Source organism: Dipodomys merriami, unplaced genomic scaffold (assembly GCF_024711535.1).
Source record: "Dipodomys merriami isolate MVZ:Mamm:240054 unplaced genomic scaffold, mDipMer1.0.p SCAF_24, whole genome shotgun sequence".
Classification (NCBI taxonomy): domain Eukaryota; kingdom Metazoa; phylum Chordata; class Mammalia; order Rodentia; family Heteromyidae; genus Dipodomys; species Dipodomys merriami.
Window position 1 is genome coordinate 7462947 of NW_027203826.1, and position 17489 is coordinate 7480435.

Here is a 17489-nt window from a genome sequence, read left to right on the forward strand (position 1 = left end):
TGTATTTGCATGTGTGCATTCTAATAATTGATGGTGTTATATTAACAGTTTTGCTTTGAATCACTTTGAATGTATTCCTCAATTTAGTGCTATAAAGAAATAAATTGCAGTGGTATTTGGAATATATATATATATAATATGTAATATATCTTATATATAGTCAGATAATATAGTACAATCCGATTTATGGCTACATTTGATTGGTATAGAAACAGTAGATTAAAAGTAAAGATTTTTCCAAGCACAAATAGCTACTCAAGAGAATCTGAGGATCACAGTTCAAAGCTAGCCCAGGCAGGAAAGTCCATGAGACTCTTATCTCCAGTTAGACATCAAAAAGTGGAGCTGTGGATCATGTGGTAGAGCACTGTCCTTGAGCAAAAATAGGTCAGCGACCATGCTCAGGCTAGGAGGTCAGCCCCAGGACTGGCACAAGAATGTTTTGTAAGTGATGATTTTCTTCTCAATGCTGTTCTAGAAGGCTATCAACATCTCCTTGGCTGTTGGCCCTACGCTCTCTGTGGAATTTCTCTATTCTGTTATTATTACATAAGTCACTGAAAAGATATCATGAGCTAGGGAAAAAGTAAGTTGCTCCCATCACTCTAAAATATGTGCATTCTGTATTTTTATCTAAACTCACAAGTGTGTCATTCCATTCGTTTGCAAAAGCACAATGTGATTTCTAATTTAAGAATCAAGGCATTGTTAAGTTGTAGCTCAGTTTTCTGTGAGTATCCAAAGTTTTCTTGCCATTCAGATAGGCACCAGGAGCAAACAGAATTTAGTTCTACTATTTATAGATGAGGGGAAAAAAAGCAAAAAGGAGATGGAGAAGGAAAGCAGGGAATGAGGAGGGACGGAAGGAGGGAGGGAGGGCAGGGAGAGGAAGGAAGGAAGGAAGGAAGGAAGTTAGGGAAGGGAGGGAGGAAGGGAAGGAGTTAGGGAAAGAAGGAAGGAGGGAGGGAGGGAGGGAAAGAAGAAAGGAAGGAGAAGGGAAAAAAATAAAAAGAATGGAAATTCTGTTTAAATTAAGAACCATTGTGCCAACCTTATTTTGGGCACAGTTCTTTTAAGTATTCTTCGTTTTCAATACACTTTCTGTTAAAGAGTTCATTTAAATATTTATGGCTTTCTTCTTCTTGAGACTTCTTTCCTTTTCTACACTGTTGCAAGCCCTTTCTTCCACCTTTATCTTTCCAGACATACTTCTTGGTTAACCTTAGGCGACTCTAGCCTCTCCTCAATTGGACTCCCCACTTCACTGAGGAAAGAAACTTCAACCTTTGCTTATTGGTTTTGTCTTTTCCCACAACTTTTCTGTCTAGATGTCCCCATGTGCATGAAGTTTACTGTAATGGATAGTAAACAATTCATTATAGAAGACAGAAACTTCTCCCTTGTGAAGAGCTCCCAGTACCAGATGCTTGTGAACACTACCAGATGCTTAGACTTCAAACATCAATGCATTTATTAACAACTCTCTACATTTTATCCAAATACTCCAAACCACGACACTACCACTCTCGACAGTTTTTCATGTCTACTCTTTGGACTTATTCTTTACTACTTAAAAATTTTTTCACTTTTTCATTGCCAGAATTAACATGTGACATTATCTGTCTCAAAGTCTCTTCCAAATACTTTTTCCTCACTGGAAGGTTTTTATAGACTATGTTCAATCTTCTCTCTGCTTTCATTTCAGACAAACTCTTTCTTCTGTTTTACTTTTATTCTTCTGCCCAAACTCTTTGTTCAGTATGTAATCCATGGACTAGTCACTTTCCCACACTAAACGCCATCATTTGCAGTGATGTGGTCTGAAGGTGTAAGTCATTTTCTTTGACTTTTCTTCTGCCAGGAACTGGGGGCTCATGCCTTTAATCCTAGCTGCTCAGGGGGCTGCTATCTGAGGATCAAGGTCTAAAGCCAGCCCAATGAGGAAAGTCCATGAGATTCTTACCTCTAATTAAACACGAAAAGCTACAAATAGAGCTGTGGCTTAAGTAATAGAACATTAGCTTTGAGCAAAAAAAAAAATCTCCAGGACAGTATGGAGGCCCTGAGTTTAATCCCCAGGACCAACACACACACATACACAAAAGTTTCCCTCATTAATAACCCAGTTCTCTGTTTTACATCAGTGTCTATAGATGAAGTTCTGATAGTCAATTCTTAGAAATACTTTCTCTCTTGATGTTTCTATTATACCAGTACTACAGTGTGTCATAATTATCCTCCTCTATAGTTATCCACTATTATTCCAGAGTGAGGATCAATCTTAGAAAATACAAAGTAAACTTCTATAACTTAGTTCCAAAATATTTAAATTTATTTGGGAGCAATGACTAGAATTTGACATGTCTTAAAATATGGTAAGTATTATAACAATGGAAGTAATAAAGAAATTTACACTAAGACTGGAGACAGCTTTGGAATTATGTAACAAGAGCAATTTACAATAAACACCAAATGCCTTTAATTAGCCATCTGGAATACACCAATTACAAGAGATTCAAACTCACACTGTGATATTGTTAGACTTATCCTAAACTTAGGCTTTCCAAGCAATTGATCCCAAGAACATTGTTTTAGAATGCAATATAGAAATCATCTTGAGGGCCACTTTAAGATATATTCATTGAGAGATTACATATTAATTACTTCATGTTCAACATCATTAGATATTTAAATTATACTTACGTTTTTACTATTTCAATACTAAGATGTAACATATGTTTTATTTTAGATTAAAGCAGATGTTTAGATGGGGAAACTAAAAATAACTCATATAAGTTAAAGAATGAAATGCTTTGGTTATCTAAACTGGTGTAGAAACACAAATGCATATTTGATGAGTAGTTCTAACAGATTTTTAATCACTACCAGTATTCTCATAGCATGTGCCAAATATGCAAGGTGGCTTCATTCATCTGCTTTGAATCTTCTCCCAGTCTCCACTAGGTTTTGCTTAGTTCTACACTGCAGCATAGCTGCTACCATCTCACTTCATATTCTCTTTGGCTATCCATTGACTAGTCTGTGTTCAGGGACTGTGAACAAATTTAAATATCAGTCAAGGCAAAACACAATTAGGAGGAGAGATTTAATACTTCCCAAATCACACATCCTTTATCTTCAAAGAAAATATTGTTTTATGATTATCTAATCTTGGTGTGTGTGTGTGTGTGTGTGCGTGAGTGCATGTGTATGCTGGTCCTGGGGCTTGAACTCAGGGCCTAGGAGCTGTCCCTGAACTTCTTTTTGCTCAAGGCTAGTGTTCTACCACTGAGCCACAGCTCCACATCCAGCTTTTTCTGAGTAATTTATTAGAGACAAGAGTCTTGGGCAGGACTTTCCTGCCCAAACTGTCTTTGAACCTCAATCCTCAGATCTCAGCTTCCTGAGTTGCTGGGATTACTAGTGTGAACAACCAGTGTCTGGCATGGTCCCCTTTTTATTGCTATTTTTCTAGCTTTGTTTAATAATAATAGATAATCCTTTGTGCTTTGTAAAATACTTTCCCATATAGTACTGCATGTGAACCTTTCCACAACTGTCATACATAGTGTTGATCACCTTTGTGTTTGCATCTCTCAGAAGAGTCAACTGAGATATTGAAGAATTAAATGAGCTGCTGAGCACAGATAATTATATGTCTTTAGTTACCAATTAGTACTCTGATATTATATGAAGAACACGAATATTTCTATCATAGTAGTAAAACTTTTTCCATTTAATCATATTGGGGAAATATGTATAGGTGTTGTAGAGAGGAAATGTAATCAGAAAGACAAACTTTGGATAAAATGAAAACTATTTTTTGAGAAGCTTTGCCTTTTAGATAATTCTACCAACAATGCAAGAATTTTCTTTGGTGGCTTAGGATCTTACACTTATCTGTCATCTCTGCCATATCAGTGTAACTTACTTAAGTAGTAAAAAGTTAACCAGGATGGAGCTTCAGCTTCTATATCCCTGGAAAGATGTTTAAAAGGTGATTCATATTGTGTAGTACAGTATGTTATATACTATAGCATATTTAATATTTATATAAGTAAAATAAATTGTGATGTAAAACAGCCCTGAGAATTAAGTACATGGGTGTAAAATCACCAAGAATTTTTCCTATTATTTACCAATCATTTCATACTTCTGCCTCTTCCTGGCATGGTTACACACTCTACTTTCTTTCTGAACAGACATCGATGAATGCCAGAATAGGGACACCTGCCAGCATGAGTGTAAAAATACCATTGGAAGCTATCAGTGTACCTGCCCACCTGGCTATCAGCTCATGCTCAATGGAAAGACATGCCAAGGTAAGAAAAGAATGGGATGTTTGTTGCCTCCACTCAATGTATAAACAACCAAAAAGCTGTCAAAAGTTTTGGTGAATAACCAGTACTCTAATCGATTCCCCTTCTTTCACATTGGTCAGGCTTACATTTCAATATTTTGTAAACAGAAACGAAACAAGTCAGTAAGGAAAATAATTGTGATCCATCTTGGGTATAGATTTACTTGACGGAGCAAGAGTGCCTAAGCCAGCTCCTATTATATATTTTTGAAACTTACAGCAACAGATCTCATTAATTTTTTTCACAATTCAGCTAACATTGGACAAGAGATAAAGAAATTATTCAGTAAAGTAATTAGTGTGTGAGTGAATCATTATTTTATGTTCTTATGTTCTTTTAATAGCAATCAATAGATGGAGAACTCATTCCATCTTTGAATCTACATATGATGCTGATTATTGAATGTTAGCTTTACAGAATATTATTTTTTAGTGTCTTTTATTGTAAAAATATTGTACAGAGGGGTTACATGAGTAAGGTAATGAGTACATTTCCTGTCGAGCATGGGTACCTCCTCCTTTGTTTTTCCCCTACCATCCCTTCTCTCCCCACCTCCTCAACTCCTCCTTCCCCCCCCCAACCCGCCCACTAAGTTGTAAAGTTTGTTTTTAACATAGTGTCTTGTACATCTCATTGTTACAATGGGTCAACCTGTATCCTTATTTCAGAATTTTGTTATTTCCCTTCCCCTCCCCAAATGAGAAAAATGTATATACAAGATTCAGGGCACCGACATCAAATACAGTGAAAACAGAGGTTAAGCTTTACAGAATATAAAAGGTTTAGAATAGACGAATAAGGAAGAAAATGATGAAAAAGGTGACATTGATCAAGATGCATTATATTCATAAACTGTTTTCTTGAATGGAAATGCCTTTATGTAACTACTTTAAGATAATAAAAGTACATTTTAAAATGGATGACTAAGATACAGGCTTTATCTTTAAGAGCCTACACTGTAGCAAAGACACAGGTAAATAAAGAAAAATACTAGTTTACATGTTCTATTACACTTATGGAGACAAAGTATACAGTAATCACAATAGAAAGGAAAAGATATCATTCTGAAGAATTCTTTTCTTTACACAAAAATGTGAAGGAATTGTACTTTGCTGAAGTATGTTACATTGCAAGTGTGTAAATAAGTTTAAAAGAAACAAGAATGTATATAACATTTTGTGTGTGTGTGTGTGTGTGTGTGTGTGTGTGTGTGTGTGTGTGTGTGCATACATGAGGTTAGTCCTGAGGTTTGAACTAAGGACCTAGGCATTGTCCCAGAGCATTTTTGCTCAAAGCTAAAACTACCATTTGAGCCACAGCTCCACTACTGGCTTTCTTTTGTTTAATTGTAAAGGTGATAGACACAGGGATTACAGTTACGTAGTCAGGTAATGAGTGCATTTCTTTTTGAACAGTGTCACCTCTTCCCTCATTTTCTCCCAGTTTTCCTGGCACCCAGCCCTCCTCCCTGACACATTGTATAGTTCATTTTCAATGTAGTGGCTAGTGAGTATCACTGCTGCATTTCTTCACCCTTTGTCCCATGATTTCACCCTTCCCAAAACAGATAAACTTACATATGAGACAAAAGGTACAGAAATCAAAAAGTGACCAAGGAGAAAAATATAACAAAAAAAGAAGCAATTGTAGATATGAATCTCACAGCCTTTCCTACTCTGGCTGGCTTCAAACCTTAATCCTCAAATCTGTTTACTGAGTAGCTAAGACTGCAGGCAAGAGCCAGTAGTGCCCAGCTAAGAATGCATAAAACATTTTAAAATGTTCTAAGAAATATCCTCAATATCTGAATAAAATCTAGAGGTATTAATATGTCTTAGTATTCTTGTAAGTTTTATTAATTTCTATCTTGTACAAATCATATCCTTTTGTGAAGTACATCAAAAACAAATCTTCAAAGGGTGCTGTATTGGTGGCGATCAAATTGAGGTCAAATGTTCCTCTTTTGGGATGCAAGAAACCGTATTAGAAATATACTCCATGGAAAACATATTCAGAAAGGCAAGAGAGGATGGGCAAAAGCCTTTACTTAAGCTACGGTCAGCTGTCTCCGTCTTCCTCTCCTACCTGTTCACATTCCCAGTAGGCCTCACTGTACTACATTGGCATGATGAAGAAGCTACCCAACACAAAACATTATTGTGCCATGTGTTCCCGAAGCAGCCATTACCTACACTGAGCAGTATTGACATATTTCTACCCATTGTACAGATAACAAAATGAATTCTTAAACTGATTCATTGAATGACTGAGACCAGAGTTAGGACTTGACTTCGGAGCAAATCTTTAGTCTCTTCTGAGGCTCCCTGAGCACCAAGGACATTCCACTATGGATCAGGGATGGGGACACTGATTGCCCAATATGGTAAACATGTCTCAGTTTCTCCACACACAAAAAAAATGTTTCAGAAGAAAGACAACATCCTAAAATTACACCTCCTGTGTGTATACCAGGCACCCAGGATGGAAAAAAAGGGCAGATAACAACACATTTGGAATAACCAATCAAATCCCCAAATGCTTCAGCCATAAAGAAAGTGTTGGAAAGCAGTATGGAGGTTCCGCAAAAGACTCCACATAGAGCTCCCCTATGACCCAGCAATCCCACTTTTGGGCATTTACCTAAACAATCACAAACAAGGCCATACTAAGGCTACCAGCACAACTATGTTTATCGCAGCCTTATTTACAATAGCTAAGATATGGAACCAACCCAGATGCCCCTCAGTAGATGAATGGATCAAGAAAATGTGGTATATATATATATATATATATATATATATATATATATATATATATATATATATCGCCAATGGAATTCTATGCCTCCATCAGAAAGAATAACACCATCCCATTTGTTAGGAAATGGAAAGACTTGGAAAAAATTATATTAAGTGAAGTAAGCCAGGCCCAAAGAAACATAGGTCCCATGGTTTCCCTTACTTGCAATTACTAGTACATGTGTAGGACAAGCAGAAAAGGCCAAAGCTATGTACACATGACCATATAAGATGATGTTAAGCAAAATGAACCCCAAGATAGGGACACAAATATCTTTTTTCTTTCTTCTTATTGTTTCTAAAGTATTTATAATGTAACATGTGATTTTTTGTTGCTTTGTATGTTCCTCCCCCATGATATAACCCCTGTTTTTACTGTATTTGATGTCGGTGCCCTGCATCTTGTATATACACTGCTCTAATTTGGGGAGGGGAAGGGAAAAAACAAAATGCTTAAATAAGCATATAGGTTGACCCATTGTAACAATGAGATGTACAAAACACTATGTTGAAAATGAACTTTACAACTTTGGTGGGGGGGGATGAAGGGATGGTAGGGGGAAACAAAGGAGTAGGCAATAATGCTCAATAGGAAATGTACTCATTACCTTACTCATGTAACTGTAACCTCTCTGTACAGCACTTTTACAATAAAAAGTACCAAAAAAAGAAAGTGTTATATCATATACTCAGAGAGAATATTCTTCTGTTCCAAATTTTGCCAGTTTATTTTTTAATTGCCCTCGTCCCTCATTTACCTCCAAACAACCCTCAGTTTTCATTTATGCTACAGAGTGGAAAACGCTGTGAGAAAATCAGAAACAGCTGCCATCTAAAACACTTGCGATTTGAGTGGGTTGCATATTTTTGTGGTGTTTAAAAAGACATGAGAAAAAACAATTAATGTCTTTTACAGAACTCATTAAATTGGAGTTTCTCTTACAGCTAGAGAAAGTGTTTGTGGCATTTATGAGGAGCAAATGGCTTTTCTGTTCACATATGCTATCTGAAAGCTCCATGATTGAAATGTGAGAAAGGGGAAAATAAAGTGAACTTAGCTTGAAAGGACAAACTCTCCTCAAACATGGAAGTTACCAGACTCATCTGAAAAGCAAAATAGAGAGAGGCATGAGAAATCAAGATTTTTGTCAAAGCACAGAGAAGAAGCTAAAAGATCCTCATGCTAATTCTATACATGACTAATTTTATCCTGAAAATTTAGAAAGATTGTATAGATAAGGACACTCATTTTTCCATGTTTATTAAAAATGATTCATAATCTTTATCAAGAATCCAAATTAAGTGTACAAGTAGATGTATCAAGTATTTTGTCCTAAATTATGTTCTAATATCCAGGAGCACTTGGTTAAAGCATTCTTATGTTCTAAAGCTTTTAATGTAAAAACTGTTCAGCTCATGTTGGGGTATTTGCTTCTATCATATATATAAGTATCTATATAACATACTTATGTAAAAGCACAAATCATCACTGTCCACTAACAGCAAAGAAGAACCTGTCTTTACTATTTCCTGTCTTCCTTTGGAAGAGGGCAATAGTTTTGTTTTATTTTAGTTTTTGTTTTCCTTTGTTTTTTGTCACTCTAGCACTTGAGCCACACCTCCAGCCCTGCTTTGTGCTGATTAATTGAAGATGGAAACTCAGGAATTTTTCTTTCAAGGACTGAGACCTCAATCTCAAACCCTTGGCATCCTGAGTAGCTAGCTAGGATTCCAGGCATGAGTCACTGGTGTCCAATTTGTCTTCTTTTTTTTCTTTTCTTTTTTTAAAGAATAGTGTGTAGAATGACTGAGTAGAGAAGAGTGAATGACTATTGAGTCCTTAATCCTGGGAAGAAGTAATAGACAAAAGTAAAGGGAAGCTCACTACTTCTAAGGAATTGACATAAAAGGCCTGTTTCTTATAGAAAGCAAACCTTATGCTCTAAAAAGAAGCACTTTATGTAATAGATTCACATTCAGCCAGTAAGAAGCTATGATTAATTAACCAGGTTTCCTTATCCATACAGATGTGTCTCCATGCCACCATTACCATGCTTCCCTAGAGACGTAGCCCCACGCTTCTGCATGAATTCACTATAAAAGTTACAGATAAAGTGAAATGTTAGAAACGGATAGGGTGGAGAACATTTGCAATGAGGGGGAAAAAAGATAAAGCTAATTGGATTGCCTCCACATTTTCCCAGAGGACTTTTCACTTCATTTCTAAGATAATCTCAGTTTGTTAAGGGGATAAAGCATTTCTGACATATAAAACCATATTAGAAATTGGTTCACAGTGATAACAGTCTTAATGGTCTTAACTGATAAAGATATTGTTTCCCACTAGATTTCATTCCTGTAGGGAAACTGGTAGCAAAACCACAGTACATCATCATTGTCAACATAAATAACTAAAAACTACCTACCATATACCTTTCTAGCACACAATTTGTTTTACTTGTATAGACTGTTGTTAAACTTAAAGGAAATAAGTACATTATGTGTTTCTTATAAAACAATGTGTTTGGAATCTAAAATATACTTTTTTTATGGTATTGGGGTATGAACTTGCTAGGCAGGATCACTTCCATTGAGACTAACAGCCCAAAATCTACATTGTTAATACAAAAGTGCAGGCAGTAAATAATTGATATTTAGCATACACAATTAATGTAATGTCTCTTGGAATTCCTTCTTTCCATTTCTTTTCCTTTTTTTTTTTTCTTTGGTTGTACTGAGACTCAGACACAGGGTCTGGGTACTTGGGTACTGTCCCTTAGCCTTTTTAGCTCAAAGCTGGTATTCTACCACTTGAGCCACAAGTACACTTCTAATTTGGGGGGGGGGGCAGGTGTCTGGTCATGAGGCCTAAACTCTGGGCCTGGGCACTGTCCCTCAGCTCTTCAGCTCAAGGCTAGCGCTCTACCACTTGAGCCACAGTGCCACTTCTGGCTTTTTTCTTTTTGCTTATGTGGTGCTGAGGAATCGAACCCAGGGCCTCAGGCATGCAAGGCAAGCGCTCTACCACTGAACCACCTTCCCAGCCCCCACTTCTAATATTTTTGTGGCAAATTGGAATCTGTTAGGGCTGGCTTTGAACCATGATCCTCCAATTTCAGTCTCCTGAGAGATAGAATTATCGCCATGAGCTACTGCACCTTGTTCATTTTTCTATTTTAATGGTAGGGCTCACCAAATCATTACACTAATTGTGGTTGAAAGGTCATTATATAGCTACAGAAGTGTAGCCACAGAAGTAACCTACAACTGTGAGAGTACCTAATATTTATATGTGCCTATTGGTTAGCATTGATCCCCTGATAGAAAAACATTGGACTTTCAGGACCCATATATTAGGAAAACTGCTTTGGATTCAGATAGTTATAAGTATTCTCTTCTGTGTAGCAGAATCGATTTATTGCTTAAGAAAGAGGAATGCTGTAGTTACCCACATACAACCAATTGACTTAAAATGTGTACACTTTATGCTTCCCTCACACATTTTCATATTAGTCTTTAAAGTCTCTTATTGAAAGGTTAAAATACACACAACATATATGACTTCTCTTATTGTTTAATGTGCTTTGGAGTTTGTGTTTGAATTCCTCACTTCATAGGAGGTGACTGCTATGTAATTTAAGTGTATAGTTATTGTTAAACCAATCATGTTGTTAGAAAAAGTTTAAATGTCATCTTTTTCTGTCCAATTAGAAGTGTTAGTAGGTGTTCCCATGACAACCAAGTCACATAATAATGGAGAGGTGAGACCACAGCTTGCTACCATCAATCTGTATTTCTAATATTTTCTTTTTAAAATATCTCTTCAAATATTGCAGCCTTCCTTTGGTTCTGGAATTGCTGGCAACCTTTCTTTCATAAGGCAGATAAACGCTGTAAAAAGAGAGAAAGGAAAGGAGATGTCCAGACCAACAGAAGTTCTCTGGCAGATTGATATTAGGAAGGAGAATGTGTGGAAAATAAGGATACAGAAATGGATTTCCTGAAATATTTGTCCAGCCTCATAGGAGAAGGACTTCCTCTACACCAAGGAAGATGAAGATCCCAGTTTAAAAAGGATTGTTCTAAAAATATGGCCTTAAAGTTGGAATCCTAAAACTCTTTACACCAAGAGTTTTTAATCAAGTATTACAGATACTCTTTCCAGAAAAATCTGTCAATCATTCTCTGACTCTGCCTCCCTCATTCTCCTCTTCCTTTTCCTCCTCCTCCTATCTCTACACATGTACATTCATACACAAAAATTTTCAGTGTACCTAATGCTCAAATATAGATCAAGTGTAAACTCGTGGAGCTAAAACATTTATTTTCAGAAAGCTCCAAAAAAAAGTGTTCTTTAACTCTATGTTAATATGTCTTAAGCGGGGCAGGTGGCTCAGTGGTAGCGTGCTTGCCTTGCATGTATGAGGCTCTGGGTTCAATTCCTTGGCATCACATAAGCAGAAAAGGTAGAAGTGGTTCTGTAGCTCAAGTGGTAGAGCTCTAGCTTTGGGCTGAAGAGCTAAGGGACAGCATTCAGGTCCAGAGGTCAGGCTCACGACTGAGCCCCCAAAAAAGTCTTAATTCTATTGATTTAAATATGCTTCTATATGATAATAACTCTTCAGAAAATAACAGAATCAACCTTTTTCTTTTTGCATACTTCACCAACCATAGAGCAGCCATTCAAACAAATCAGTAGACTCTGTTCCCTTTGATCAAATTTGGATTCTGGTTCTTGAGTCATTCACTTGATCTCATTGTAGTCTTTGTTTTGTCTCTTTCCTCTACATCTCAATGACCTCTGAAGCCACTCCTGAATTCATCATGTGGCATCTTTAATTTCTACTATCCTACTTACACTCAACAATTTAAACTTACAAGATACCAGGCAATGATCACACACATTGAAAGAGATTCTTCATCTGAAAAATATTCACTGGGCTGGGAATATAGCTTATTGATAAGAGTACTTGCCTAGCATGCATGAAGCCTTGGGTTTGATTCCCCCTCAGTACCACATAAACAGTAAAAGCCAAAAGCCAAAAATGGTATTGTGACTCAAGTGGTAGAGTGCTAGCCTTGAGCAAAAGAAGCTCAGGGACAGTGTCCAGGACAGTGCCCTGAGGTTAAACCCCAAGACTAGCAATATATATATTCACAAGTGTCTTTTAAATTTTTAGCTCCTTGGTAGCACAACAAAACTTCTCCATAAAACTTGAATGCACTCAATTTTTTCCAAATTTAAGAGTCACCAGAGAGCTCTCAACAGTTCTTCTTCTACTCATGTGGTTCTCAGTTTTTGGTGTCTTTTTACATACATTAAAGAAACGCTTTTTAAAGCAATCTGGAGAGTGAATGCAGAGATTCTGGGGTTCTTTTGTTGATGCTTAAGTATGAGAAATAAGTTCATTCATGGGACATTCAGTTACCATCGCCTGCTTAAAGAGCCTTTCCTGACCTCCACTGCTGACACCCTTGTCTTGTTCTGGCCCTAGATATTGATGAATGTCTGGAGCAGAACATACGTTGCGGGCCAAATCGCATGTGCTTCAACATGAGAGGAAGCTACCAGTGCATCGACACGCCCTGTCCACCCAACTACCAACGGGATCCCATGACTGAGTATGTCTTGTCTTTTCCTCCCAGATACGTGCATCATCTCTCTCCTTGATAAAATAAACCCTGGCTGCAGTCATGTCTAACTCAGAGAAAGTCAGTACCTCAAAACAATGTGTGTCTACCATGTACTCCTTCTTCAAGGAATGAGCAAGAAATGAGTTCCCCACACAGAATCACCATGTAACAACCTGGGCTCTAGCTCAGCAACAAGCATGTTACACAATAATCGTGCCTGCCTTTCTTTCAAATTTTCTGGTATAAATTTGTGCTTCCTTAGAATTCTGAATTCTCTGCTCCCATAGAGGCCTATAAGAAGTACTAATTCTATTGCTGGAATGATTCATGATGCCAGGAAGAAAGCAAGATGCAAGGATAAATCAAGGGTCTGTTCATCTGCAATATCTGAGAAAAGTCTTTTTGAGGTTCTGAATAAAATATCCTATTTCCATCTCCTCTAACAAATGTTTTACCCTAACCAGATGCCACAGTAACAATGCTTGAAAACAAGGGGAAATATTCATCCTTGTTTAGTCCTTGCCTGCAAAGCACAGGTGTTTCTGAAACAAAATAGAACTCATTGCATGTTCCCACTTTGTTTTCTTCTTGGTAATGCTTATGAAGTCACTGTAACAAGTGTGGTTGCCTAGAAAGCCCATTTGCTATTGCTCTCATAGGAATCGGAAAAAGAAAGAGAAAATTTAAAACATAGACTATTATATGTCTAAAAAAAAATCTGTGACTGAAGAACCAATCTTCATTAAATGTGTTTCTTTTTTCTTTCATTAAAGTGATCATGACACAAAAGACAGTCAAAATAGAGATTTTATCTTTTATTATTTTTAGGAACATCAGCCAAATATAAATGTAGCTTATTTCAGAAGTTGACAGTGTTATATTAGATATAATTTAAACTTAGTGTATATTTTTTTTCTCTTTAAGAAGTGTTTGTTTCCAATGTATAGACAGATACTTCTGTTTCCCAAACTGCTTCATTTTAACTGATTCATTAGGGATGAAATGTAGCTCAAAGATAGAGCATGTGTTTAGCATGCACAAAGCCCTGGTTTAATCCCCAAGATCCTCAGCCAAAAAGAAAGAAATCAATGTATAGTATTCATGCTAGCTCACATGTTTCTGATTTAAATGGAGCAGAGAGATACTTGACTCTAGACTGTGTATTCTAAGAGCCATATGGCATCTGGTTTGAGTTAATGACATCAAACACGGAGGGAAAAACCACACTGTCTTCTGCACCTAAGGCCTAAATGTTGACCTAAACGTTGTCATGGGTCATGACCACCAGCATCATCCCTTGTCCTGCCTCCAAGATGGATAACTTTGTGTATTTTGCCTATTTATTTTCCTTAGGTTCTGCCTCAAGAACTGTCCACCCAATGATCTGGAATGTGCCTTGAGCCCATATGCCTTGGAATATAAACTTGTCTCCCTTCCCTTTGGAATAGCTGCCAATCAAGATTTAATCCGACTGGTTGCATACACGCAGGATGGAGTGATACATCCCAGGACAACTTTCCTCATGGTAGATGAGGACCAGACTGTTCCTTTTGCCTTACGGGATGAAAATCTGAAAGGAGTGGTGTACACGACAAGACCACTACGGGAGCCAGAGACCTACCGCATGCGGGTGCGAGCTTTATCCTACAGTGCCAATGGGACCCTTGAGTATCAGACCACATTTATTGTTTATATAGCTGTATCTGCCTATCCATACTAAGCAGCGCTCCTGAGCCTGTTACATATATTTAAGCCACATTAATCATGGAAACAAGTGCGCTCCGCGTTAGTGTCTCAACAGTTGCCACCTTGGCAGCTTGGAAATGGTGCTATGCTCTGTTTTGTGTGCCTTCTTTGGTACTGCTGAGGTATTTTTAATCATCCCACTGCAGTCTTATCTTTTTGGAAGGTTCTAGAAGAGTCCTTTCTTATTTCCTTTATTTATTACACTGGAGAAGTGACGTCCCAAAGATAATTCTGAACATCGAACAGGACATAGCAGTGAGGATTTATAGTAGCCGGGATCATTTTCCTGAAAGAAAAAGCCAAGCAGAAACAACTACTTCTAAGTCAAATCAAATTTTTTGAGCATTTTGCTATTTTTAATAAAACTAGTTGCTCTGTGTTCTGGGGGGAAACTTAGTATAACATCAAGAGATATTTTTAAATCTTGATACTTTACAATAGGGCTCTTCATGTACTCTCATTTTCAATGAAGAAACCTAAATACCACACAATTTAAAACTATAGCTACTTGACGGTTTCTTGAATCCAAGTGGTGCTTACCTTGACTGGAAATCCAAAAGAAAGGAGCTTATTTCTAAAGATCTTGTAAAAATCATCAGAACCATTTATAATAATAGGAAAAGAAGTTACTTTGTCCTCAGGCATCTGGCCTTGGTGCAGATATTTGCTCAAATGTTTTAAAGTAACCATACATTAATTGAGCTCCATAACTTTTACATTCCATTTTTTAAATTTTCCTGTTAAGTAAAACAATTTTTCAAATATAAGACAGGTTTGTTTTTGTTTAAATCTTTTATGTTCAAATTAACATGTTAAACGTCAATACACTGTACATGGTACTAACCAACTCTGCCAGCAATTGCCAAGATGTATTCTATTTTTATGAAGTGTACATATATTATCTTTGTGTGCATTTTCTATATAATATCTGGATGGACTCTTTTATAAAGTTATTTTATAAAAAAAATGTTGCAGCAAAATCAGCATAAATAAAATGTTCATATTCTTTTTCTTAACTTCTTTGAGAACCTAAAACTGTTCTTCCGTTTACAGCTACAAGTGGTAGTGAAATGCACAGTCACACATATAAATAAGTATATATCACAATAGCCCTTGAGATGGGTGGTATTTTTATTCATATCTTATGGAAACCTGAACAAAAACAACTAGTGCAACTTCCTTAATACAGCACAGCTAGTTAGTAGCAGTAATGTCATTCTTTCTATCTTTTATGACCCCAAGTGAAGTGCTAGCTCTACTATCTGACAGTTTTCTCATTCATCTTTATAGTTTTCTGGCCAGGTAGAATAGCTCATACTGTGATCTCAGCACTTTGGGAGACAGAGATTGGGAGAATTGTGCTTCAAGGTTAGCGTTGGCAAAAACTTAGCAAGATCCCCTCTCTCCCTCCACCCCGACACACACACCCAATGTCATCATCAACAACAAAAAAGTAGGCTTGATGGTGATGATTCATACTTGTTATCTCAGCTATGTTGGGGTGGTTTTAAGTAGGATAATTGTAGCCCAGGCCAGCTGTAGGCAAAAATATGAGAACCTATCTGAAAAATAACTATAGTCAAAAGACTGAGGACATGTCTCACCTGGTAACAAGCATAATACCCTGAATTCAAAAATAAGTACCATCAAAATTAAAACAAGAGTTTTAAATGTCCTTTAACCTTATGTCAGGGCAATATGTCTCCCACTTGTGACAGGTATTAAACTGTTGAGGGCCAAACTATGGACTATGATTTGAGGAATCCTTGGTCAAAGATAGTGAGCCTCTAGCTCACATACAACTGCTGAGAATGTGGTTCATGTGATAGAGTCTGGCCAAGCATGCGGTATGAGGCTCCACATTCAACTCCAGTACAACAGACTGGTTTAATTTGTTCAAGCAAAGTTTTTCATCTCAAACTTGTCTTCTAATATATTGTCCTATCTCACTGAAGACTTGTGGAAATGTTCTAGACAGTCAAGTCAAGATAATCTTCACCCTTCACACCTTAAGAAAGATATTATAGGGGCTGGGAATGTGGCTTAGTGGTAGAGTACTTGCCTAGCATGCATGAAGCCCTGGGTTTTGATTCATCAGTACCACCTACACAGAGAAAGGCAGAAGTGGTGCTGTGGCTCAAGTGGTAGAGTGCCTGCTGAGCACAGAGAGGCTCAAAGACAGTGCCTAGGCTCTGAGTTCAAGCCCCAGGACCAGCAAAAAAAAAAAATCATCTTATGATCCAGTTTTGTAAACAATTTCAACACCAGATTCTGACAAATTGATTTTCTTTCTTCTTTCTAAAATCAGATTATATCAACTTTGCTCATTTCTCTCTCCCACATTCTTCAAGCACAGATGCACAGCATAGTAACCAGACATGACTACTACGTAGTCATTGGGAACACACTTCTAGTTGCTACAATATTTGATTTGGAAATTCCCCCATGGCGCAGAAGATCCAGCCAGAATCTTGACTTTATTTATTTATGTATTTATTTATTTGAAGCTTTAAGAAGTTGTACAAAGGTGTTGCCCTTAAACAAAGCAATCTCTCAACACCCTATCTCTTGATTAATGTCACCCTTTTCAACATTCTCAAGGACTTGTGACAAACTTCCTTTGACACATCACATAATCTCTTCAGTAGGTGAGCAAGTTACACAATGAATGCTCCCACGAATGAATGCTCTCGGTTAGGATGGCAGAGTAGGCTGATATCCAGTGTAACTGTGAGGAGCAAGCCCACATTTTGGCTGTTGCTACTGCAGTCTCCTGAGCCCACAAATTCTTCAAATGCTCCAGATAGGAAGACTATGGCATAAAAAGGAAGGGCTCCAAAGGAAGGAAACTTGAAAGTCAAATGAGAAATTAATAGGTAAGATTTAGATTTAGATGTCATAAGGAATTTGCTTTTAACATGGTTACTTACTCTGATGTTAACATGAAAAC

At 37.2% G+C, this 17489-nt stretch overlaps 1 protein-coding gene across 1 annotated transcript in view; it reads left to right on the forward strand.

The window, feature by feature from the left end:
• Hmcn1 (hemicentin 1) overlaps positions 1–15519 on the forward strand; it is a 438323-nt gene extending 422804 nt beyond the window's left edge. The window contains exons 105-107 of the mRNA XM_070034238.1: positions 4203–4322; positions 12655–12781; positions 14147–15519. Coding sequence (XP_069890339.1) covers positions 4203–4322; positions 12655–12781; positions 14147–14513 — 614 coding nt within the window. The 3' untranslated portion in view covers positions 14514–15519. The remainder of the gene's footprint in view (positions 1–4202; positions 4323–12654; positions 12782–14146) is intronic.
• The last annotated feature ends 1970 nt before the right edge of the window (positions 15520–17489 follow it).